Source organism: Lineus longissimus, chromosome 10, assembly GCF_910592395.1.
Source record: "Lineus longissimus chromosome 10, tnLinLong1.2, whole genome shotgun sequence".
Classification (NCBI taxonomy): domain Eukaryota; kingdom Metazoa; phylum Nemertea; class Pilidiophora; order Heteronemertea; family Lineidae; genus Lineus; species Lineus longissimus.
The window spans coordinates 10,930,729-10,949,747 of NC_088317.1; the positions used below are offsets into that span (position 1 = coordinate 10,930,729).

At 40.3% G+C, this 19,019-nt stretch overlaps 2 protein-coding genes across 3 annotated transcripts in view; both read right to left on the reverse strand.

Moving 5' to 3' along the window:
• LOC135494753 (tripeptidyl-peptidase 2-like) overlaps positions 1–19,019 on the reverse strand; it is a 153,319-nt gene that overhangs the window by 121,117 nt on the left and 13,183 nt on the right. For both annotated transcript variants that reach the window (XM_064783021.1, XM_064783022.1), the window contains exons 2-7: positions 7,912–8,040; positions 7,087–7,290; positions 5,643–5,865; positions 3,980–4,200; positions 3,546–3,622; positions 2,612–2,839 (exon numbers count right to left, since the gene is read on the reverse strand). In XM_064783021.1, coding sequence (XP_064639091.1) covers positions 2,612–2,839; positions 3,546–3,622; positions 3,980–4,200; positions 5,643–5,865; positions 7,087–7,290; positions 7,912–8,040 — 1,082 coding nt within the window. The remainder of the gene's footprint in view (positions 1–2,611; positions 2,840–3,545; positions 3,623–3,979; positions 4,201–5,642; positions 5,866–7,086; positions 7,291–7,911; positions 8,041–19,019) is intronic.
• LOC135494757 (uncharacterized) lies at positions 97–2,605 on the reverse strand. Its single transcript, XM_064783027.1, has 4 exons — positions 1,888–2,605; positions 1,111–1,288; positions 689–824; positions 97–454 (listed from the first exon to the last, which is right to left on the reverse strand). Exons 1-4 carry the CDS (start codon positions 2,229–2,231, stop codon positions 147–149), a joined length of 966 nt encoding a protein of 321 aa, XP_064639097.1. The 5' UTR covers positions 2,232–2,605; the 3' UTR covers positions 97–146.

Genomic DNA, 19,019 nt, shown 5'->3' on the forward strand with positions numbered 1-19,019 from the left:
GTTGGCTTATGAATTTTTGGTATAAGCCAACCCTAACCCACTTACTGTTCTCCAAAAGACATTTTAGGGTTCCAAGTAGGATCCTTCTTCTGGCAGTCAATGAAAGAAAAGGACTGGTCCAAATCAGCATCAGTGAAACTTTCATTTCATTTCCTCTTTGGATTCGGTGTTGATGACAATGGTACAGTCGGGCTACTTGGTGTGGGAGGTGGAGTGGTGGGAATTGGTTCTGGAGGATGGGTTAAAGGCATGGGTGTGGCTTCTGCACTGCTGCTGGTGTCAGTTTGAGTTGGTAGATCAGCAGGGATGTGGACGAACTGGTCACCAATAAGCGTACACTGCACCGATTCTGATCTGAAGTACGTCTTTGTCTGGCACCCCATATTATTTGCATCTGGCGACACCTGGCAACTCACATTCCTGAATTGAACTGGGGCAAAACTTTCAATTTGAACTGAAAAAAAGATGAGCATGACACATAACTGCCATGATAACATTCACATAAATCTGATAGGAGGCATGATACTGAAACCCAAGTCTTAGCCATCCACATGCAAATGGGGGAACTATAGTGGAAGCCAACACCAGTTAGTGAGCCTAGTTGTTCCACAGTTTAGATAAACCGTTTTAAATAAACAATTGGCAAGAATGTAAAATGAAATCCTTAGACCTACTATCAGAAACTTACCTTTGGTGCGGACAAGCTTCTTCAGAACCATTTGAATTTGTTCAGGTTGGTGTTCCTGGTCTGATGGCTGAATTTCATCATTGTCGTCAGGGATGCAGACAAGATCGTTATACCCCTTAATTGCGGTTTGAACAATCTGTAAAATAGATAAAATTACTAATATCCTAATGGCAAGTATAATTGTACAACATCAATTAAAATCATTTTATAACCACCCTGTAGAATTGGTGATATCCTGAGTTCTGGGCTTCATTGATTGGAGCACCTACAAGCAAGTTCAAAGTCAGAAATGGCAGCTAGAACAGCAACAGTGCTGAGATGACAAATTCTCTTACTGCCCCTGTGCATTAAATTTGCCTCCCTACACAAGTAAAGACCATTTTTTCACGAAATGTGCATTATTGCTCCCAGCTGGTTCTTACACTCATTCTCTCTTTTCGTTCTCTATACTGTGATTTCCTGCCAGACCTTGCCAAACCAGTCGGAGGAGGTACCAAATTTGGTTCTTCTGTGTTTGGTGGCGGTGGAGGCCCACAAGCTTTGTTTGTCTGGGCGGAATCAAAAACTGTTGGCACGGCATCATCACTTTTCATCCATACACTGAAATATATAACATTGTACATGAATTTCAATACATGAACCACGATTTAAATCCCACTGCGGCGTGAGAATTTGGGTAAGGCCTTACTTTCCTCACTCTACCCAGGTGTATCAATGGGTACCGGTCGGAAATGATCAGGTTGTATCGCTGAATGAATACAATGTACCTCATCTGAGTTCTACTGAAAGGTTTCACTATTTCAGGATTGAGCGGGGTTAGGCCTAAAGCGTAAAGTCGGATACTCTACCGTTGTTGATATCAGACTAGGCCTATACATCACACAGGCCTGGCTAAGTAGGCCTATTTTGAAATTTTAGTTAGTTTTTATTCTACAACTATTGAACTACGCCTATCGGCCTTTGGCTTTGCTAGAATCACACTGCAAGCTAATTCTACCGCCTTCTCAATGTGTGCTACATCATGTAGGCCTAGGCCTACCATGTCAATGACAATGACTCACAATTTAGACACGTGACAATGGTGACTCGGTCCATACCATGACCTTACCTTGGTCAACCACGACAAACAAGCCAGACCAATAGTCTGAATACCTCAATCGTTATGCAATACAAATTACAATTCAACATCATGAGCTTACCTTACTGTACGATATCCAGCTTCTTGACTATCGTCAGTCACAAGCGTACTTTTGGGAAAATAACAATCCCTGTTGAAATGGCCAGAGCAGAGCACAGAGTGTTTCGTTGCTGAAAAGTTCTTCCTTTTAAATGCAACAAAACGCACCCACTGTGCCCGAATTCGTTCATCCTTGGGAAAACGGTGAATCATAATCCCCTTTCTTTTGTCTGCAACATTGTTGCATCCACCAGCAACACAACGATCTGGCATTTTGTCCAAAATATCACGGCACAAATCGAAAGACAACACAAATAATGTATCATATGTAGGCCTATATTGCATGTATTGTGGCCGTGTACACATTCACCAAAAACAATGGCAGTCGGCCAGGTAGATTCCTGACCATACGTCACAGGCCGATGATTACCGAGGATTTCCGAAGGCTCTCGTTGGCTTTTTGTTTTATAGCAGACGTTGATTTGTCACTTACAAAACAATCAAAAAAATATGTATAGGAGTATTCTTTTAATGAACGAGGTATTGCAACATGTTGAGTTAGTAATCTAGTTTAAACTCAATAATAGTTTTGTTGTATAATCATAGGTCTTTAAGTAAAAGCATTTGCTAGTTTTTATTTATTTCACCCATTGATCCAAACCTAAAGCCAGAATCATCTAGTCATGACTGTTCCCCAAAAGAAACTGACTGCTGACTTCACAGGTTGATCATGGTCGGCAACTTACGATGGACCTCGAGAAGACCACGTGTACTGCATCCCAGGAAGTTTCTGTCGCAGGGAGTACTCTGCTGCCATCATTTCTGGAGAGACATAAGCACCAACACCAATCAAGGCATCAGTGGTTCCCCCTGGTGTTCCAACTGTAGAAAGGGCTGGTCCATTGTTCCCAGCACTGGCAACAAAGATGATGCCATGTTTTGTAACAACCTCACTAAGGATATCACAGACACGCCTGAAAGAAATCAGGTATTGTCAAACGAGAACTTGACACATCTTTCTAAGCTTGTATCGATAATCTTTTTATTGGAGTTTGTAATACATGTAGTTGCATTCTAAACAATGTCACTGCTCAATATCATTGTCATTATTCACGCTGTCAACTTCAGATGAGCGTGGGGATTTTATAAGTTTCACCACCAGACGAGAGATCTTTCTGACTCAATGTACCAGTGATCAAAATCGCAGGTCACCGTAATTTAAATCGCTCATTTGTGGGGCCCTTTTATACCGAACAGAATTTAGCAAAACATTTAATCATACATTTAATTATGTAACCTTCAGCAGACACCAGAAAAACAAATAGTCGTTCATCATTTAATATGGATCCACATGTTCCCCTCATATAGGGGTAACCACAATGTCAACTGTGTAATGTAAATTATCGAGTCATACCACATAAGTATGTGGGTCAATCACGTTGCGTCACTCGCCGTCACGTGCCATGTGATACTTTTTACTATTCTATGCCATTATTCTACTGATGACGTCATCGCGCCATTGTCGCATTGTTGTCTATGTGGCTGGCCGTCCAGGTGCCGTCTTAACTTAAGTCATAATACGCCGTACTTATTAAAACGGGTATGAGGCATGATAAAATAAATATAATATCTGCCATATTACAATGAACATAAAGTTTAGACAAACAAGTCCATCCTAACCCTCCATTGGGCCAATTTGCTGCTTCCCCGTAACTGTAGTTGATGAGATCACATTTGTGTTCAACTGCCCGCATCATCTGAAAGAAACACACAACATACAGATGTAGGGGCAGACTTTCAACAGTCTTAACTTGTGCTTGTATGGCATCAAACTCTGCTGCCGAAATTTTATTTACTATTAAACTGATGTAGCCCATACATGTAGGTTACACTGAAACAAACAGGGCTGACTGGCCAAAAGTTACAGCCAAACAAGTGCACACAGATTTTAGAACTTGGCAGAGAATAGTCGGAGAGTTTCCATGGACCAAATTATGCTAATATGGCTGACCTTGTGAGCACCATCTTTGTAAGGGTTTATAATTAGATATGTGGGATAGGACAGCCGTAAAGAAAGAGAATGCAATCAGAAGTTATTTTATGCAAATACTCACAGCTCTGACCAGACCAGTGCCAGTCTCCATGGACCCCAACCTAGTGTCACCTATCTTGATGGCCACAATCTGAGCACCAGGGGCGACACCGTTACGCTCAGGCTCATCTGGGAAGTATCCAGCAGTAATGCAAGCGACATGGGTCCCATGTGAGCCAGCATTTGTTACAATTTCTAGGGTGTTTCCCTCATTATAGATGTTAAAGCTGTAATTTAACATATCTGCAAAGATGATTTCCAACCGTTAATTTTATGATTGACTGTGACTACTTTTGAAGGTTCTCCAGCGATATTCTGTTGCCTGAATGTATGAATAAGAAATGCCTGCATAGCAGCTTAACCATTTCGCTGCGCCGCTCAAAATTATTTCAATATTGATTCCTTGCTGCCCCCAAAATACTGTAAAACCCAATTTTAACATAGGTAACTTTGAGGCCAATATACAGCCTGAAGGAGAAGAGATAGAGCTTTGGACTATTGGAAAAGGTTGCTGGGGACAGCATGGACTTTCAAATTATGCATTTGTCAATCACCTGAAATTATGTTAATTAAGTAAATAACGCTAATTAGTATTAATCAATGAGGAGAAAAACACCATTTTTCATCTTGACCCAGGCTATCACTATCATCCCCCTCGGACCCTGAATCATGCACACTTTCAATCCCCATGCACGCTGTGTACATCGGCATTATGTTCAGAATCATAATCACTAATAATCAGACTCGTCTTCTAACGCCTCGAATTCACTATTTCATCAATTATTGATTCTGCAGTTCGTCGAACACGTGACTGAGGCATTTAAATTTGTTTACAAAACTTTGGACTCAAAATATCGCCTAAACTTTGAATAAAAACACCGAAGTTTTAACCTAGAAATCGGAAGTTCTAGCGGTAAACAACATGGCAGGACACCTAGCGACAAGTTCTTGTACTAATTTGCTATTGAAAACATCGTCTGATTCAGGTCTCTCCCAAGTCGCAGTTCTGCGTACATCCGCACAGATCGGAAATGTTTTTTGGTCGCAAAAATGCGTATATCCGCAGCGAAAGGGTTAAGAACTATATTACTCAGAGCAAAATATAAACCGTGTGTTGTGGGTCAGGAAAAAACAAATTCAAGAATATTTTAGTCTATCGCCAAGCGAAAATGAGCGTCAAATTTTAGGATCGCATAAATTTCCCGTTTTAACAGTACATTTTGATTGATTACAGGTAATTACCATTCGGTTTCTAACCATATGTGATGAACTGAATGCTTTTAAAGTGCCAGAAGCTCGTCTTTGCACATCCACTACATGTATTTGCAGAGACACCGCAGGCCCAATACAGAAAGGAAGGGTTGACTGCCAGCGGCTCTGTTTTAGCTTGCTTGCTGGAGAATTACTTTTGGCAGAGAGAATTCATCTTCAATGCCATCCTGGTGTTATCAGTGCCTCATACAATTAGGAGATTTTTTTTCAATCATCATAAGCGTGGATTAATGAGGATGTGCTTTTGTTACATCTAGCAAAGCCCAAACATTTGCACTTTAGCAATCAGTCTGACGACTGTTTGCAGAACAATATCATATCATGTTCACCACACATTCACACACTTTCCTATACCTTTAGAATAAAGAATATAGACCCCTCTTCTCACTCTCAGTGTTATGCAATAAACTTACCATCAACAGTTAATGTAGCAAACTCATGTTCCTCTCTATAAGCCGCCATTATCTTTCCTGAGGATAAATCACCACTTTCTGATGTGTCCACACATGCCCTCCATGTAGCGCCATCATGGAACACAACACAGTCATACACCGGACCAGGATCAGTCAATTTCCTGTCCACAGTGTTGAGGACATCAATCTGAGCCTGTAGGTCTTCTTTGATCAGTTTATTTTCCTATAAATATAATGTAGGATATCGACAAATAAGATAACTTAAGTTTTGAGTAGTCATGAAGCAGCGACTTGCAAACCAGTAAGTCTAATTAATTCAGTATTGCTGAAGTCTCCACCGGCTTCCTATCCATTAACATATCGAATTGAAGACAATGCCACTGCTCTACAAAGTGAAGAACAGACTTGCCCCTGCTTCCATCCGAGCTTGTCCCGTCCTACCACCCCATGTGATCCCTAAGGTCCAAGGACAAATGTTTCCTGTGGATCCCAAGGCATCGCCTAGAGACCTACGCTGGTAGGAGCTTCCTTGTCCAAGTGGCAAGGCTTTGGAGTAAGCGTGGTGTTGAATATGAAATGCTAAGACTGTTGCCATTTTTGGGCTTGGGCTAAAGACTAAAGGCGATAAAGTTTTTGAGCCACAATAGATCAAATACTTTGGATTTTGCAACATATGTAAATTCCATTCAATGATCAATCATTCAATTAGCAATCTGTATCAAGGTCCTTTTCAATTACATGCCCCTTATGAAAGCCTTGGTAACCTGCTTGATTTGCTACAGCTACATTTTTGTTGGTAGGACAAATTACCACCACAGGCAGCAGAAATTATCAGTGCAGCTAATCAACATCACCCACTCTGAATCTATTTGGTTCCACAAAAATTGTCATCATATATTTTTAACATAGCTACGGCATTAACCTGAGCACAGACATCGTAGAGTTGATTTGAATTGTTTTAAGAGGTTTTAAAGTCATGACTTCAGAATATCAAGACGGTGTTGCAGAGTGTGCGGTTGATGGTGCAGAAGGGCTCAGAATAGTACTTCCACATGTGTTCTTTCATATAGTATAATAACTATAAGACAAAATGCACTCATCTGCATGTGTTAACAATTACACTTTAAATCATACAATACATGTCGTCAAAAATAATATTATTAACCCTTTCGCTGCAGAGTATGCCAATTGGTGACTTAGGTAAAAAAATGTCTATCGTGCGACCGTGCGCTGGTTGATGACTTCGCCTCTCTTTATTCCTATGCGTTATAGACTAATATGCAGTTCCATAAATATCCAATAGATGGCAATAGTGCTTGTTCATGAGTGTTCCTCCACGGGTGCTTATGAGGGGATTCGGCATGCTGGAGGGCAGTGGGGATTTCGGGTTGCGCAGCGAAAGGATTAAATGAGTCTTCTTTTTTTTGATGTCATCCATACTCACCAGGGATAGAGGAGAGGAGTGAGATGACTCAAACTCATCCAACTTTCTGAGAGCAGCTGCTAAGGTTGTTTTGTGGATGGGGTCCCATTGTCTCCTCCTCCTCAGCTGAATTATCCTGTCCTTCAGACCCTTGGGGTAAAGGTCATAAGCCTGCTTCACACCAAGGTGGTACTGGTTGGTTGGGTTCTTCCATTCGGGAGGAATCTAGAAAGAGGTACATGTATACAAGTTTTTAAAAGAATTCTTACAACCACGGTTTTATATTGACATACAAGGTCTCTACAAAAAATGTATGTACATTAACGGAAAATTCTTTCTGATTTCAAACAAATCAGATCAAAGGGTGTATCACCATTTTTTTGTCTGGTAGCCCCAGACGACCCAAATCCTTAACTGAACATTATGCAGTTCCGAGCATCTTGTGTTCCCGATTTTAAAGTCCCCAAGAAGACATGTAGGCCTAGAGGAGAAAACCAGCCCAATACAGTTCTTATTTTACTTAGGTGTTCAGATCTGGGAAAAATTTGCATGAAGTTCAAGATTAATTTAAAACCTCCATTCACTGTTTCAGCAGGCTGAATTAAGTAAGAACATTTTGGTTGATATGCTAAGAAGCGAAGAATGCTTGGATTTTAGGATTTGATTCTTAAAATGTGTACACATACATGGAGGTCTTTGTCTGGTGCTGGAACCTCCTTGACCTGTGGTCTCATGGTTTTGCTTGCCAAAGCCCAAACACTCATGTAATCTGCTAACCAAGAAATCCTTGCTCGGGGGAGGGGGGAGGGGGTGCTTCAACTAATCAACATAATCCTTTATTTTTACCTTTAAAATCCTTCCAGTCAATCCAATGATTTCACCATCAGGACAATCAATGATAGCTGAAGTATCCACATCTCCTGACCCTGTTGCATCGATTATATCAATGACCTTATCTCTGCCATCAGGTGTGACCTGGTGGAAGAATAACACAAGATGAGAAAGATTTTAATTTAAGAAAGGGCTTGTTTTTTCGAAGAATCTGGCACTAGGGAGGTGATTCATGTTAGTCTCAGATTAGGTCAAAAATGTTTTAAGTGGTTACATACATGTAGCTATCAATAATGAAATAAGAAAATACCGAAATATTTTTCCCAGAAAGCATTAGTTATTTTTTTGAGCCTTCAGATGGGTCAAAGGTTCTGGCATGAAAATGGGACTGATGATTTTTTGTTTTGAAATGTGAATATCTCCATGCACTTGCCAACCAATACTTTTATGGATATCTACCTACCTAGAAACAACTTTAAGAAAATGGCAAAATTTGTTGGGCTAAGGAGAGTGCAGATAGCAGGGCTCGACTTTCGGAAAAAAGGCCTTAGAGGACAGGGCCCTACTGTGGCACTTTTTACCTTCTCCCGGCAAATTGCCTTGCCCTTAGACTTTTGCCTGTGTGTTTTAATTCTAACTTTATCCGAAGTGATAACAGTTGCTAATCGGTGGTCCTATTTATAGTGCATGCCTACTATTCTGTGTAACAAACAAATCATTTCACACACTAAATGCTATCTCCACATCTCATTTCCTAGTCTTCAGTCCTTAGTTCACAGGTGATTGGTGATACCAGAACCCTGCCTACTCCCTTTAAGCATTGGGAAATTCCAATCCTAACGTCTACTCCTTCAAATATTTTTGACACAGACAGCTTGCGAAAAATAAATTTTGAGAAGGAGTTTTCACAGGCAGCGTAAGTTTACCATGACATGAAAGTCATGATTTGAAATTAAATCATCACCAGAAGTACTCAAAAGATCATGAACATTGAAAGGTATGGACAACTTCAAGTAAATTACTTGAAGAAGCTTGTATATTTTTAACTCACACAACAGGTGCGAGTCCAATGGTTACATGTATGTATATAAATGTAAACAAAATTATTTTCTAATCCATACGTCCATGAATCTGAAAATGTTTGCGGTTGCTATAGGAATTCTAGTTCCGGTATTTTCGTGATGTCGTGCAATGCTACCGTCTCTCCCACCCTTCTAAAGACTTCAACGGAGGAATGCACCGAAGTACCGGCTGTTTAGAGCAAGTTGCGGTGGTGACGGAAAGGGAAATTTTTTAAAAAGGGGGAAGAAGAACTTCGACACTAGACGAGACGAAAAAGGTCAATGTTGGACTATTTGCGTCGAAGTTTACATTTGTTTTATCGTTGGATTGATCCTAATAAAAAAAATAAAATCAAAAGTCATATTATCAAAATGATATCTCTTTTATTGACAATGTCAATGTTGGACTATTTGCCCCGAAGTTTACATTTGTTTTATTGTTGGATTGATCCTAATAAAAATGAAACGGCCAGGGGCCATTGTGCTCACCGTATAGATATTTGGTGCTTTGGAATTCATCCAGGTTAAGAAACATTGTACATGTATAGTATATAGGTCAAACCAAAGTCGGTATGACATGTGATGTATCGTTGCTTGGAGTAAGTACCATAAGAATATCATCAAAAACAATTCACTAATAAACGAGATATTGCACTTTTTACCTATTTTAGTTTTGGCCTCCTGGTGGCCAAGTTGAGTAGCAGATCAGATCAAAATTCGATGTCCGAGGTTACATGACGTAGGGAGTCATTGACGTAGGGAGTCATGTGTACCAAATTTCAAGTTCATAGCTTTAGTGGTTAAGAAACGTGCAATAGTTACACTCAAATGACCAATTTACGCCAGTTGACCTCTGTGACCTTTAAAAGCAGGTCAAATCAAAAACTCATATGATATGTGATGTATCCTTGCTAGGAGAACCTACCATAAAATTTTTATTGAAAACGAATCACTAATAAGCGAGATATCACACTTTCTAGCTTTTTCCCCTGGTGGCCAAGTTGAGAATCAGACCGGACTGAAATTCAAGGTCAGAGGCCAGCTGACCTAGGGGGTCCTTTGTACAAAGTCTCAAGTTCATAGCCTTAGGGGTTAACAAACGTGCCACAGTTACGCTCAAATGGCCAATTTACGCCATTTGACCTCTGTGACCTTGAAAAGTACGTCAAATCAAAAACCCGTACCATATGTGATGTATCCTTGCTAAGAATATCTACTATAATATTTTTACCAAAAACTAATCAGTAATAAGTTAGATATCACACTATTTATGTTTTCAGTTTTGGCCCCCTAGTGGCCAAGTCAAGAATCAGACCGGACCGAAATTCAGTGTCAAAGGTCATTTGACCTAGGGGGTCATGCAAACAAAGTTTTGAGTCCACAGCCCTAGCGGTTAAGAAACGTGCCACTGTTTTTGAAATAGGATACGACGGACGACGACGACGGACGACGAACACTGCAGTGTTGTATAGACTCCCCTACGGTGACCCAAAAAGCTGAAAACACGACAATATATGTTTATTTGAGATACGAGCGCCACCAAACGTCTATTTGAGTGTATGTCTATTTGAAAAGCGACACCAAACGTCTATTTGAGTTATTAACAAAAAGCTGAAAACACGACAATATATGTTTATTTGAGATAAGAGCACCACCAAACGTCTATTTGAGTGTATGTCTATTTGCGATACGACACAATATGTTTATTTCAGGTACGTCTCCGTTAAAACGAGTGCCACCAAACGTCTATTCAGGTCATAACACGACATAAAATGTCTATTTGAGACAACCTCTATTTATGCAGAAATAACGGCCCATACAAGCCTTCTCAAGAAAGAAAAAAGTTCTAAGTCCAAAACGTTAACAACAACACGTGGTTATGATCTTTAAAAAGATAAGGACACGGAATTCTATGTGACGTCATTCGCGCCAAAGAACGGCACGATCTTGTCTGATTTCCCGCGCGCTTTCCCCCACAGATTTGCAATATTGTACATTAAACCAGAATAAAACCGCATTGAAACAGCCAATTTTGAGCACAGAAACATTACACCAATTTAAAGCATGGCCGAGGGGACGAACTGTCAAGGGGTCGATTTGTACCAAGGACGATTTGACCGCTTTGCTCGTGCCATGCATAAACTCGCACGAAATTCATTCCTTTCTCTGCACATGTTTGTCGGCCGTTTGTCGATCGATTCGATATAAATACACAATATATAGATACGAAATAGATAGTTTGTGGCGATGACGCCAACAATCGTGGATTTGCACTGCTCAGGTCTTCCAAAAAATATTCGAAATTGCGAAGGTAATGGATTCGCTGAAACATAGAACGCTCGTCCCCATGCACGAGCTTACGTACATAAGACCATAATAAATCCATATGACTCACTCCCTGGACAAAGGGCGTTCCTAACAAAGACAAAAAGTTACCAGATTGTGACTCGTGGCTGTGAATGATAGGATCCCGACCCATGATCACTGCCAAACTTCATACGCGAGACAAAAAGTTACCAGATTGTGACTAGCGGCTGGGAATGATGGGACCCCGACCCATGATCACTGCCAAACTTCATACGTGAGACAAAAAGTTACCAGATTGTGACTCGAGGCTGGGAATAATATGACCCTGACCCCTGATCACTGCCAAACTTCATACATGAGACAAAAAGTTACCAGATTGTGACTCGTGGCTGTGAATGATAGGACCCCGACCCATGATCACTGCCAAACTTCATACGTGAGACAAAAAGTTACCTGATTGTGACTCGTGGCTGGGAATGATAGGACCCAACCCCTGATCACTACGTGAGACAAAAAGTTACCAGATTGTGACTCGTGGCTGGGAATAATAGGACCACGACCCATGATCACTGCCAAACTTCATACGTGAGACACTGAAACGGCCAGGGGCCATTGTGCTCACCGTATACATCTTTTAGTAGGCAGGATCATGCTTAGTTTAGAGGTGAATATGGTGAACACAATCAGGCATGAAGACTTTTTTTAGATGTGTATTGATGTCAAGTAATAAGACAGGGCAGTATATATAAGTTTATGATCCAACCAATAATCTATGACATCAACAAGATCAATATCCTGTGATTGCTAAGAGTCCCTGCAATAAAAAATTCATCGAAAAAAAGTCATTAATAAGCGAGATATTGCACGTCCTACTTTTTCAGTTTTGACCCCCTGGTGGCCAAATCAAGAATCAGATCAGGCCAAAATTCGGTGTCGGAGATTATCTGATGAAGGGGGTTACATGTACCAACTTTCAAGTTCATAGCTTCAGCAGTTAAGAAACGTGCCATAGTTACACTCTAACCCTTAAAGCGCCGAATTAACAAAATCATATTACCCCTGAGCGCCGAATTAACCGAGCATTTTTGAAAATGATTAATAACAACGTTATTTTTGTTACAAACACTATGGAATGTACTGATGATTTTATACAAATGGTAATTCCCGTCGATTTTTGTGACATTTCCCGCCAAAATTTACTAATTAGGGGTTAATTAGTGCAAATACCCATAATCAACAAAAATATGGCCAGAACATAACTCCATCAGCTTTTTATACCTCCCTTGGTATTTTAATATGAAGTCTGGGTCTAAATACATCGTTTCCATCCGATTCCTGGTCGAAGCATCCGTCTAATTAGTCGTAGCAGCGCTAATTACTCCTGATGACGTCATTCCCGCGAAAATGGGGCTTCAAGTTTTTGATAAAATACTCAAAAGCTTGTATAGAAACTTGAAATTTGTTCGATGCCATTTTGTGCTAAGCATCACTGTCGAAGTACCAAAGAGCGTACATGCACACTCACTGCCATCTCTTAGCAGACAGGTGGAACTAAACGTCTGGTGTCGACGATCGTCGCCTCTGGCGCTTTCCCCCTTATGTCAACGATCGTCGCCTCTGGCGGTTTAAGGGCTAATGGCCAATTTACGCCATTTGACCTCTGTGACCTAGAAAAGGAGGTCAAATCCAAAAATCGTAGGACATGTGGTGTATCATTGCTAGAAGTCCCTGCCATAAAAATTTTATCGAAAACAATTCACTCAAATAAGCAAGATATTGCACTTCTTTCTTTTTCCATTATGGCCCCCTGGTGGCCGAATAAAGAATAAGATCAGGCCAAAATTCGGCATCAAAGGTTATCTGATGTAGGGGGTTATATGCACCAAGTTTCAAGTTCATAGCTTTACTGGTTAAGAAACGTGCCATAGTTTACACTCTAACGGCCAATTTACGCCATATGACCTCTGTGACCTTGAAAAGTACGTCAAATTGAAAACCCGTAAGACATGTGATGTATTCTTCCTAAGAGTACCTACCATCAAAATTTTATCGAAAACAAGTCACTTATAAGCGAGATATTACACTTTTTAGATATCCACTTTTGGCCCCCTGGTGGCAAAGTTGAGAATCAGATCAAACTGAAATTCAGCACCAGAGGCTATGTGATATAGGGGGTTATATGTACTAAGTTTTAAGTTCATAGCTTTAGTGGTTAAGAAACGTGCCATAGTTTACACTCTAATGGCCAATTTACGCCATATGACCTCTGTGACCTTGAAAAGTAGGTCAAATTGAAAACCCGTAAGATATGTGATGTATTCTTCCTAAGAGTACCTACCATAAAATTTTATCGAAAACAAGTCACTTATAAGCGCGATATCACACTTTTTAGATTTCCACTTTTGGCCCCCTGGTGGCAAAGTTGAGGATCAGATCAAACTGAAATTCAGCACCTATGTGATATAGGGGGTTATATGTACTAAGTTTCAAGTTCATAGCTTTAGTGGTTAAGAAACGTGCCATAGTTTACACTCTAACGGCCAATTTACGCCATATGACCTCTGTGAACTTGAAAAGTACGTCAAATTAAAAACCCGTATGATATAAGATGTATATTTGCTATGAGTACCTACAACACAAGTTTCATCGAAAACAAGTCACTAATAAGCGAGATATCACACTTTTTAGATATCGACATTTGGCCCCCTGGTGGCCAAGTTGAGAATCAGATCGGACCGAAATTCAGTGTCAGAGGTCACCTGACCTAGGGGGTGCTGTGTACAAAGTTTCAAGTTCATAGCCCTAGCGGTTAAGAAACGTGCCACTGTTTTTGAAATAGGATACGACGACGGACGACGGACGCCGGACGACGACGACGGACGACGGACACTGCGGTATTACATAGACTCCCCTACGGTGAGCCAAAAAGTTAGCAGATTGTGACTCGCGGCTGGGAATGATAGGACCCCGACCCATGATCGCTGCCAAACTTTATATTTGAGACAAAAAGTTACCAGATTGTGACTCGTGGCTGTGAATGATAGGACCCCGACCAATGATCACTGCCAAACTTCATACGCGACACAAAAAGTTACCAGATTGTGACTCGCGGCTGGGAATGATAGGACCCCGACCCATGATCACTGCCAAACTTCATATGTGAGACAAAAAGTTACCGGATTGTGACTCGTGGCTGGGAATGATAGGACCCCGACCCATGATCACTGCCAAACTTCATACGTGAGACAAAAAGTTACCAGATTGTGACTCGTGGCGAGGGGGCAGAGCAATCGAATTCGAGGGTCTGGTGTCTTGCTGTTAGTTGTCTATAGGCCTACCCATCGGCCAGTATATCGGCATAGGCAAAAGAATCAACACTCAAGTAGGCCTAAGAAGTATAAAAGAGTCAAAAATTTCAAATTCAAATTGATTTATTGAATGATTATCTATTCGGCTACAGTCAAAAACTATATATATAGTACAAATTAAAAACACGTGGTCATTCAACAATATTCCAGAATAGTCAATGGTATTCTTCGTTGCGCAGAGAATGGGTGCGCAAAAGCAAACACACAGTAGAATGTTCACTGTTTAATGCGATATAGACAACAGTGTAAATGCAAAATGAGGTTGAAAATCTGACATAACAAGAGGCCCAAGGGCCTGGCGCTCAGCTGAGTTAATATCATTAATATCTTCCCCGTGTTTAGTTCATTATGCATGAAAATGTCATGCTCCATGGTATTTGATATCCTTTTGCGTTCACTACGGTACCAATGTTTTTGGTTGACATAATTATGCCACTGTTGGAACATTCTCATGGTTTATGGTATGCACCTGTTGATGGGCCATATGAATAAAAACTAGCATAAGCTTTTACTCCAGATTTTGAAGTATTTAGTATGCTTCAAAAATTGGAATAGTTTAGTTCTTGTGAAAGCAAAGGATTTTTAGAAATCAGTATTTGCTACCAAAACAAGTAAATGCTAGACTACATATGAACGAAAATGTAGGATGAACCTTTTACTTGGTAGTATAAATGTATTTTCTTGGAACCATGCAGCCTTTAAAAGTCGAAGTGAATGGTTGGTTGTTCCTCTTTGCCGGACTGCATTCACATTTTGTTTGGTGGACATGTCATGCAAGAATTGGTCAAACCATACATCCATTCATGGAGAATCAGAGTGCATGGATTCCGAGTCATTAAAAATGTCTAAAGAATTATTCTTGGGTCATGAAGGGAAACCTGCGTTGTTTAGTATGAAAGTGAAAAATATGACAGAGTTAAGAAAATTATGTTTTATTGAACAATAGTAAGTTTTGATTATCTGCTTGGCTCCTTGCCAGTTAAATAACATGCGAGTACACAAAATAGAAAACTTTGGTGGAAATTGTAAATCATTTTTTTATCTATCAGGGGAAACAAGCTGATGATGATCAAGTAAATCATTCATGAGAAATCGTTTTGTTGCTGAAGCTTGCATGACGAAGTTAATGCTAAACCTTTTCTTGTGCTCTACTGCGTCACCGTAGTTTTCTATTTAGACCAGCGATGACGTCATTTCTGGTGATTCCCTACGCTATTTGGTATTGTACAGTATGCAATGTATTTTTTCAGCGCTGTCAGTTGCCGAAGAGAGTGCCGTAGCTCCCTCAATTTCCAATCAATTTTTATGGGAGTGACATTATTGTATTGCTTAGAATGTCTACTTTTTACTCATGAAAGAATCGTAGAACTAAAACTTAATAGGTGAACAGAATCATGCCGATTCACTGCACATACTGTGGGAATTCTCCACTTCAAAATACATCGGCGATGTCATCGCGAATAACAGAGCATGCACTTCCGATATCGTTTTCACAGAAATGTGGCCAAATTTTCAAGAACTAATTTCTGAAAGTAGTCCCTAAAGACCTTACGACTACCACTGAAACGAACTGGTGATAATATCGCCTACCAGACTACCGTAGTACTAGCCCGTAGCCAGGTAGCGGGCCATCGTCATCGAGCTGAGTGTCATTGAGCTCCAAGATTATTGCACATGGATCGAGTAAACAACATGCCGCCATTTTGTCTCCGCTTCGGTATTTCGTAGGCCGCTAAAATGCACCTTCTCAATTAAAACCAACATAATAAGGCCTCACATCGTTGATTGAATAGGAACACCACACAAAACACAATAAAGTGGGGGTACAATCGATTACGAAGCTGAAGTGAACAGTGATTTATTCCTGGAGCTACTGCTGCTTTTTTGTGTAGCTGCCATGTTTTGAGAACTGGCAAATAGGAGACTTCATTGATGGCTGACGTCATCGGGCGGGAATTTGAATCAGCAGAAATAATTAAAAGGCAGGTAGCGCCCTCTCCTGTTAAAATTTTGAACTTTTTCTCAATAAAATAGTTTTTCAAGAATTTTATCTTAATATTAAAGCATATTTCGACTAATTCTGCTGCTCCTAGGCCGATATAGGCCAGTTTCCTTCATGCGCTCTCGCTCGCAGGAAGTAGGTCGAATGGCGACAAATTTTGTTTTGAAAGTAGAGTTTGACCAGAAGTATCCAGAAATGCAAAATTGAAGTCTCTAGGTCTTACGGTTACAAAATGTGCACCATGGGTTTAACGGACGGACGGACGGACGGACGGACGGACGGACGGACGGACGGACAGACGGACGCCACTGAGCAGCTTGTTTGACAAGCTCAGCTGACTTTGTCAGCTGAGCTAAAAAATGCCATTTCGCCTACAGTCTTTTCGCCTACCTGCCATTTTGCCTACCCGCCATTTCGCCTACATACAGAAAATGCCATTTCACATAATTCTGAATATATTTGTTTTAAATCCTCCATATTGATACCAGTATCAGTAAAAAATATAAGTTATCAGGCCTTATACCTACTGTTGCAGAGGATTTGCAAATCCACCACATTTATTTGGTTAAAATGTTACAAGCTCTATGTCAATATTGATCATATCAATCAATAATTCACCTTTAGTTTGAAGATCACAAAGTGAAGGTTTCTTGATATAACTGACATCGAGTGTTATGTCATGACCTGACCTATTTACACCTGAAAAGTAGGTCACATTGATCTGAATTTTTGTAAATATGTACAGATGCCCAATAGGTGTCTACATATCAAATTTGAAGGATCTAGGATAATTAATGACAAAACGTGCTACCTTCGCTGAAATTTTAGAGTTTGACCTATGTGACCTTCAAAAGTAGGTCAAATCAGAAACCCGCACATTATGTCATGTAGTCTCATCAGAAGTATTAATGACAGTAACAATTTCATTGTTCTAGCTATCAGCGTTCATGAGATATTGACAAAATAAGGTTTTCCAAGATGGCTGCCTGGAGCCAAAAAAAAGTTGGTCACATTGACCTACTTTTTTGGTCAACATGTAGAGATGCTCAATAAGTGTCTACATACCAAATTTAAAGAGTCGTGACGAAACGTGCCACCTGCGGTGAAATTATAGAATTTTACCTCTGCAACGTTGAAAAGTAGGTCAAATCAAAAACCCGGGTATTATGTCATGTAGTCTCTTCAGAGGTATCCACAGAAGAAAATTCAAGATCCTAGCTATCAACATTCATAAAATATTGACAAAATAAGGTTTTCAAAGATGGCCGCCTGGAGCCCAGAAAGTAGGTCAAATTGCAATGAATTTCGGTATGTCAGGTCATGCTGTCATAAGACATCCACACACCAAGTTTCAACCTCCTAGACTCAATGGTGAGCAAACGTGCCACCATTGTTGACGGACGCTGGACGGCCCGACAGACAGACGACGGACAAGACGTAACGACATAAGCTCACCGAGGTGAGCTAAAAAGTAGATCGATAGGCGCCATATGGGGTGCTTCAAGATCAGTGGCTCTTTGTGTCAACCAGGGAGTCAACAATTTTACCCTCCCAATTATGAGTAATTCTATTCTGAATCAAATTGTACACATCATAGGAAAAAGGAACTGAAGACGGAATTTGAATACTATTTGCTATTGACAATTTATATCAGTTTGAAGTCTATGGTTTCTTCAAGGTTATGTACGGGACAGTGAACCAATGACAGCATATGAAATGATATAAAATAACTCAGATTTGCCTAAAACTTTGTTCCTGAGGACCTCTTGGTTTACACTATAAAATAAAATGACAAGTTTTTTGTTTCAACAACTGATTTTCTTCAAAAATTTACCAATTTAAAAGAGTATGCATACACTTTCTCAATTTTATCTGACTGTTGTTTCTCCCACTTAAAAAACTAACAGATCCTTAGTAAACAAGCAGTCTTTAAAAAAAACTGAAGGGATGGTTCGAATTGTGGGCAGGGCAGGGACTGAGGTTTTTGCGCATATGATGGGGGCAATCTGGGCAGGAGTTGTTGAAATGTGATGTGGTATCATCAGAGGAACCTGTCATAGATGCTTTCATTGTAAATCTATGGTAGCAGCGTTCAGGAGAAATTACCGACACACATACTGTATGCATTGAATTAGCTGGCCACCACCAGGAGATCAAAATAGGCCTATATTCATCATTATACATGTTCTAGGATGACTGGGGAAATAGACGCATGATCGGTCCCATAGGAATTTGTCTGCATTCAGTAGGCCTATGAAGCTTAGGAATGCAATTGTGAATTGATCTATGATGGCTCATTGCTATAACATCACTGAACATGTATAATGATAAATATAGCCCTATTTTGATCTCCTGGTGGTGGCCAGCTAAATGCACACAGTACTG

What these genes read in the sequence shown, in the direction of transcription:
- LOC135494757 (XM_064783027.1), bottom strand. Translation starts at nt 2,231, where the DNA reads ATGTGTACACGGCCACAATACATGCAATATAGGCCTACATATGATACA. An exon ending in AACGAAAAGAGAGAATGAGT is followed by an intron (nt 825 to 1,110) that starts GTAAGAACCAGC and finishes TCTATTTTACAG; the next exon opens with ATTGTTCAAACCGCAATTAA. An exon ending in GAAGCTTGTCCGCACCAAAG is followed by an intron (nt 455 to 688) that starts GTAAGTTTCTGA and finishes TCTTTTTTTCAG; the next exon opens with TTCAAATTGAAAGTTTTGCC.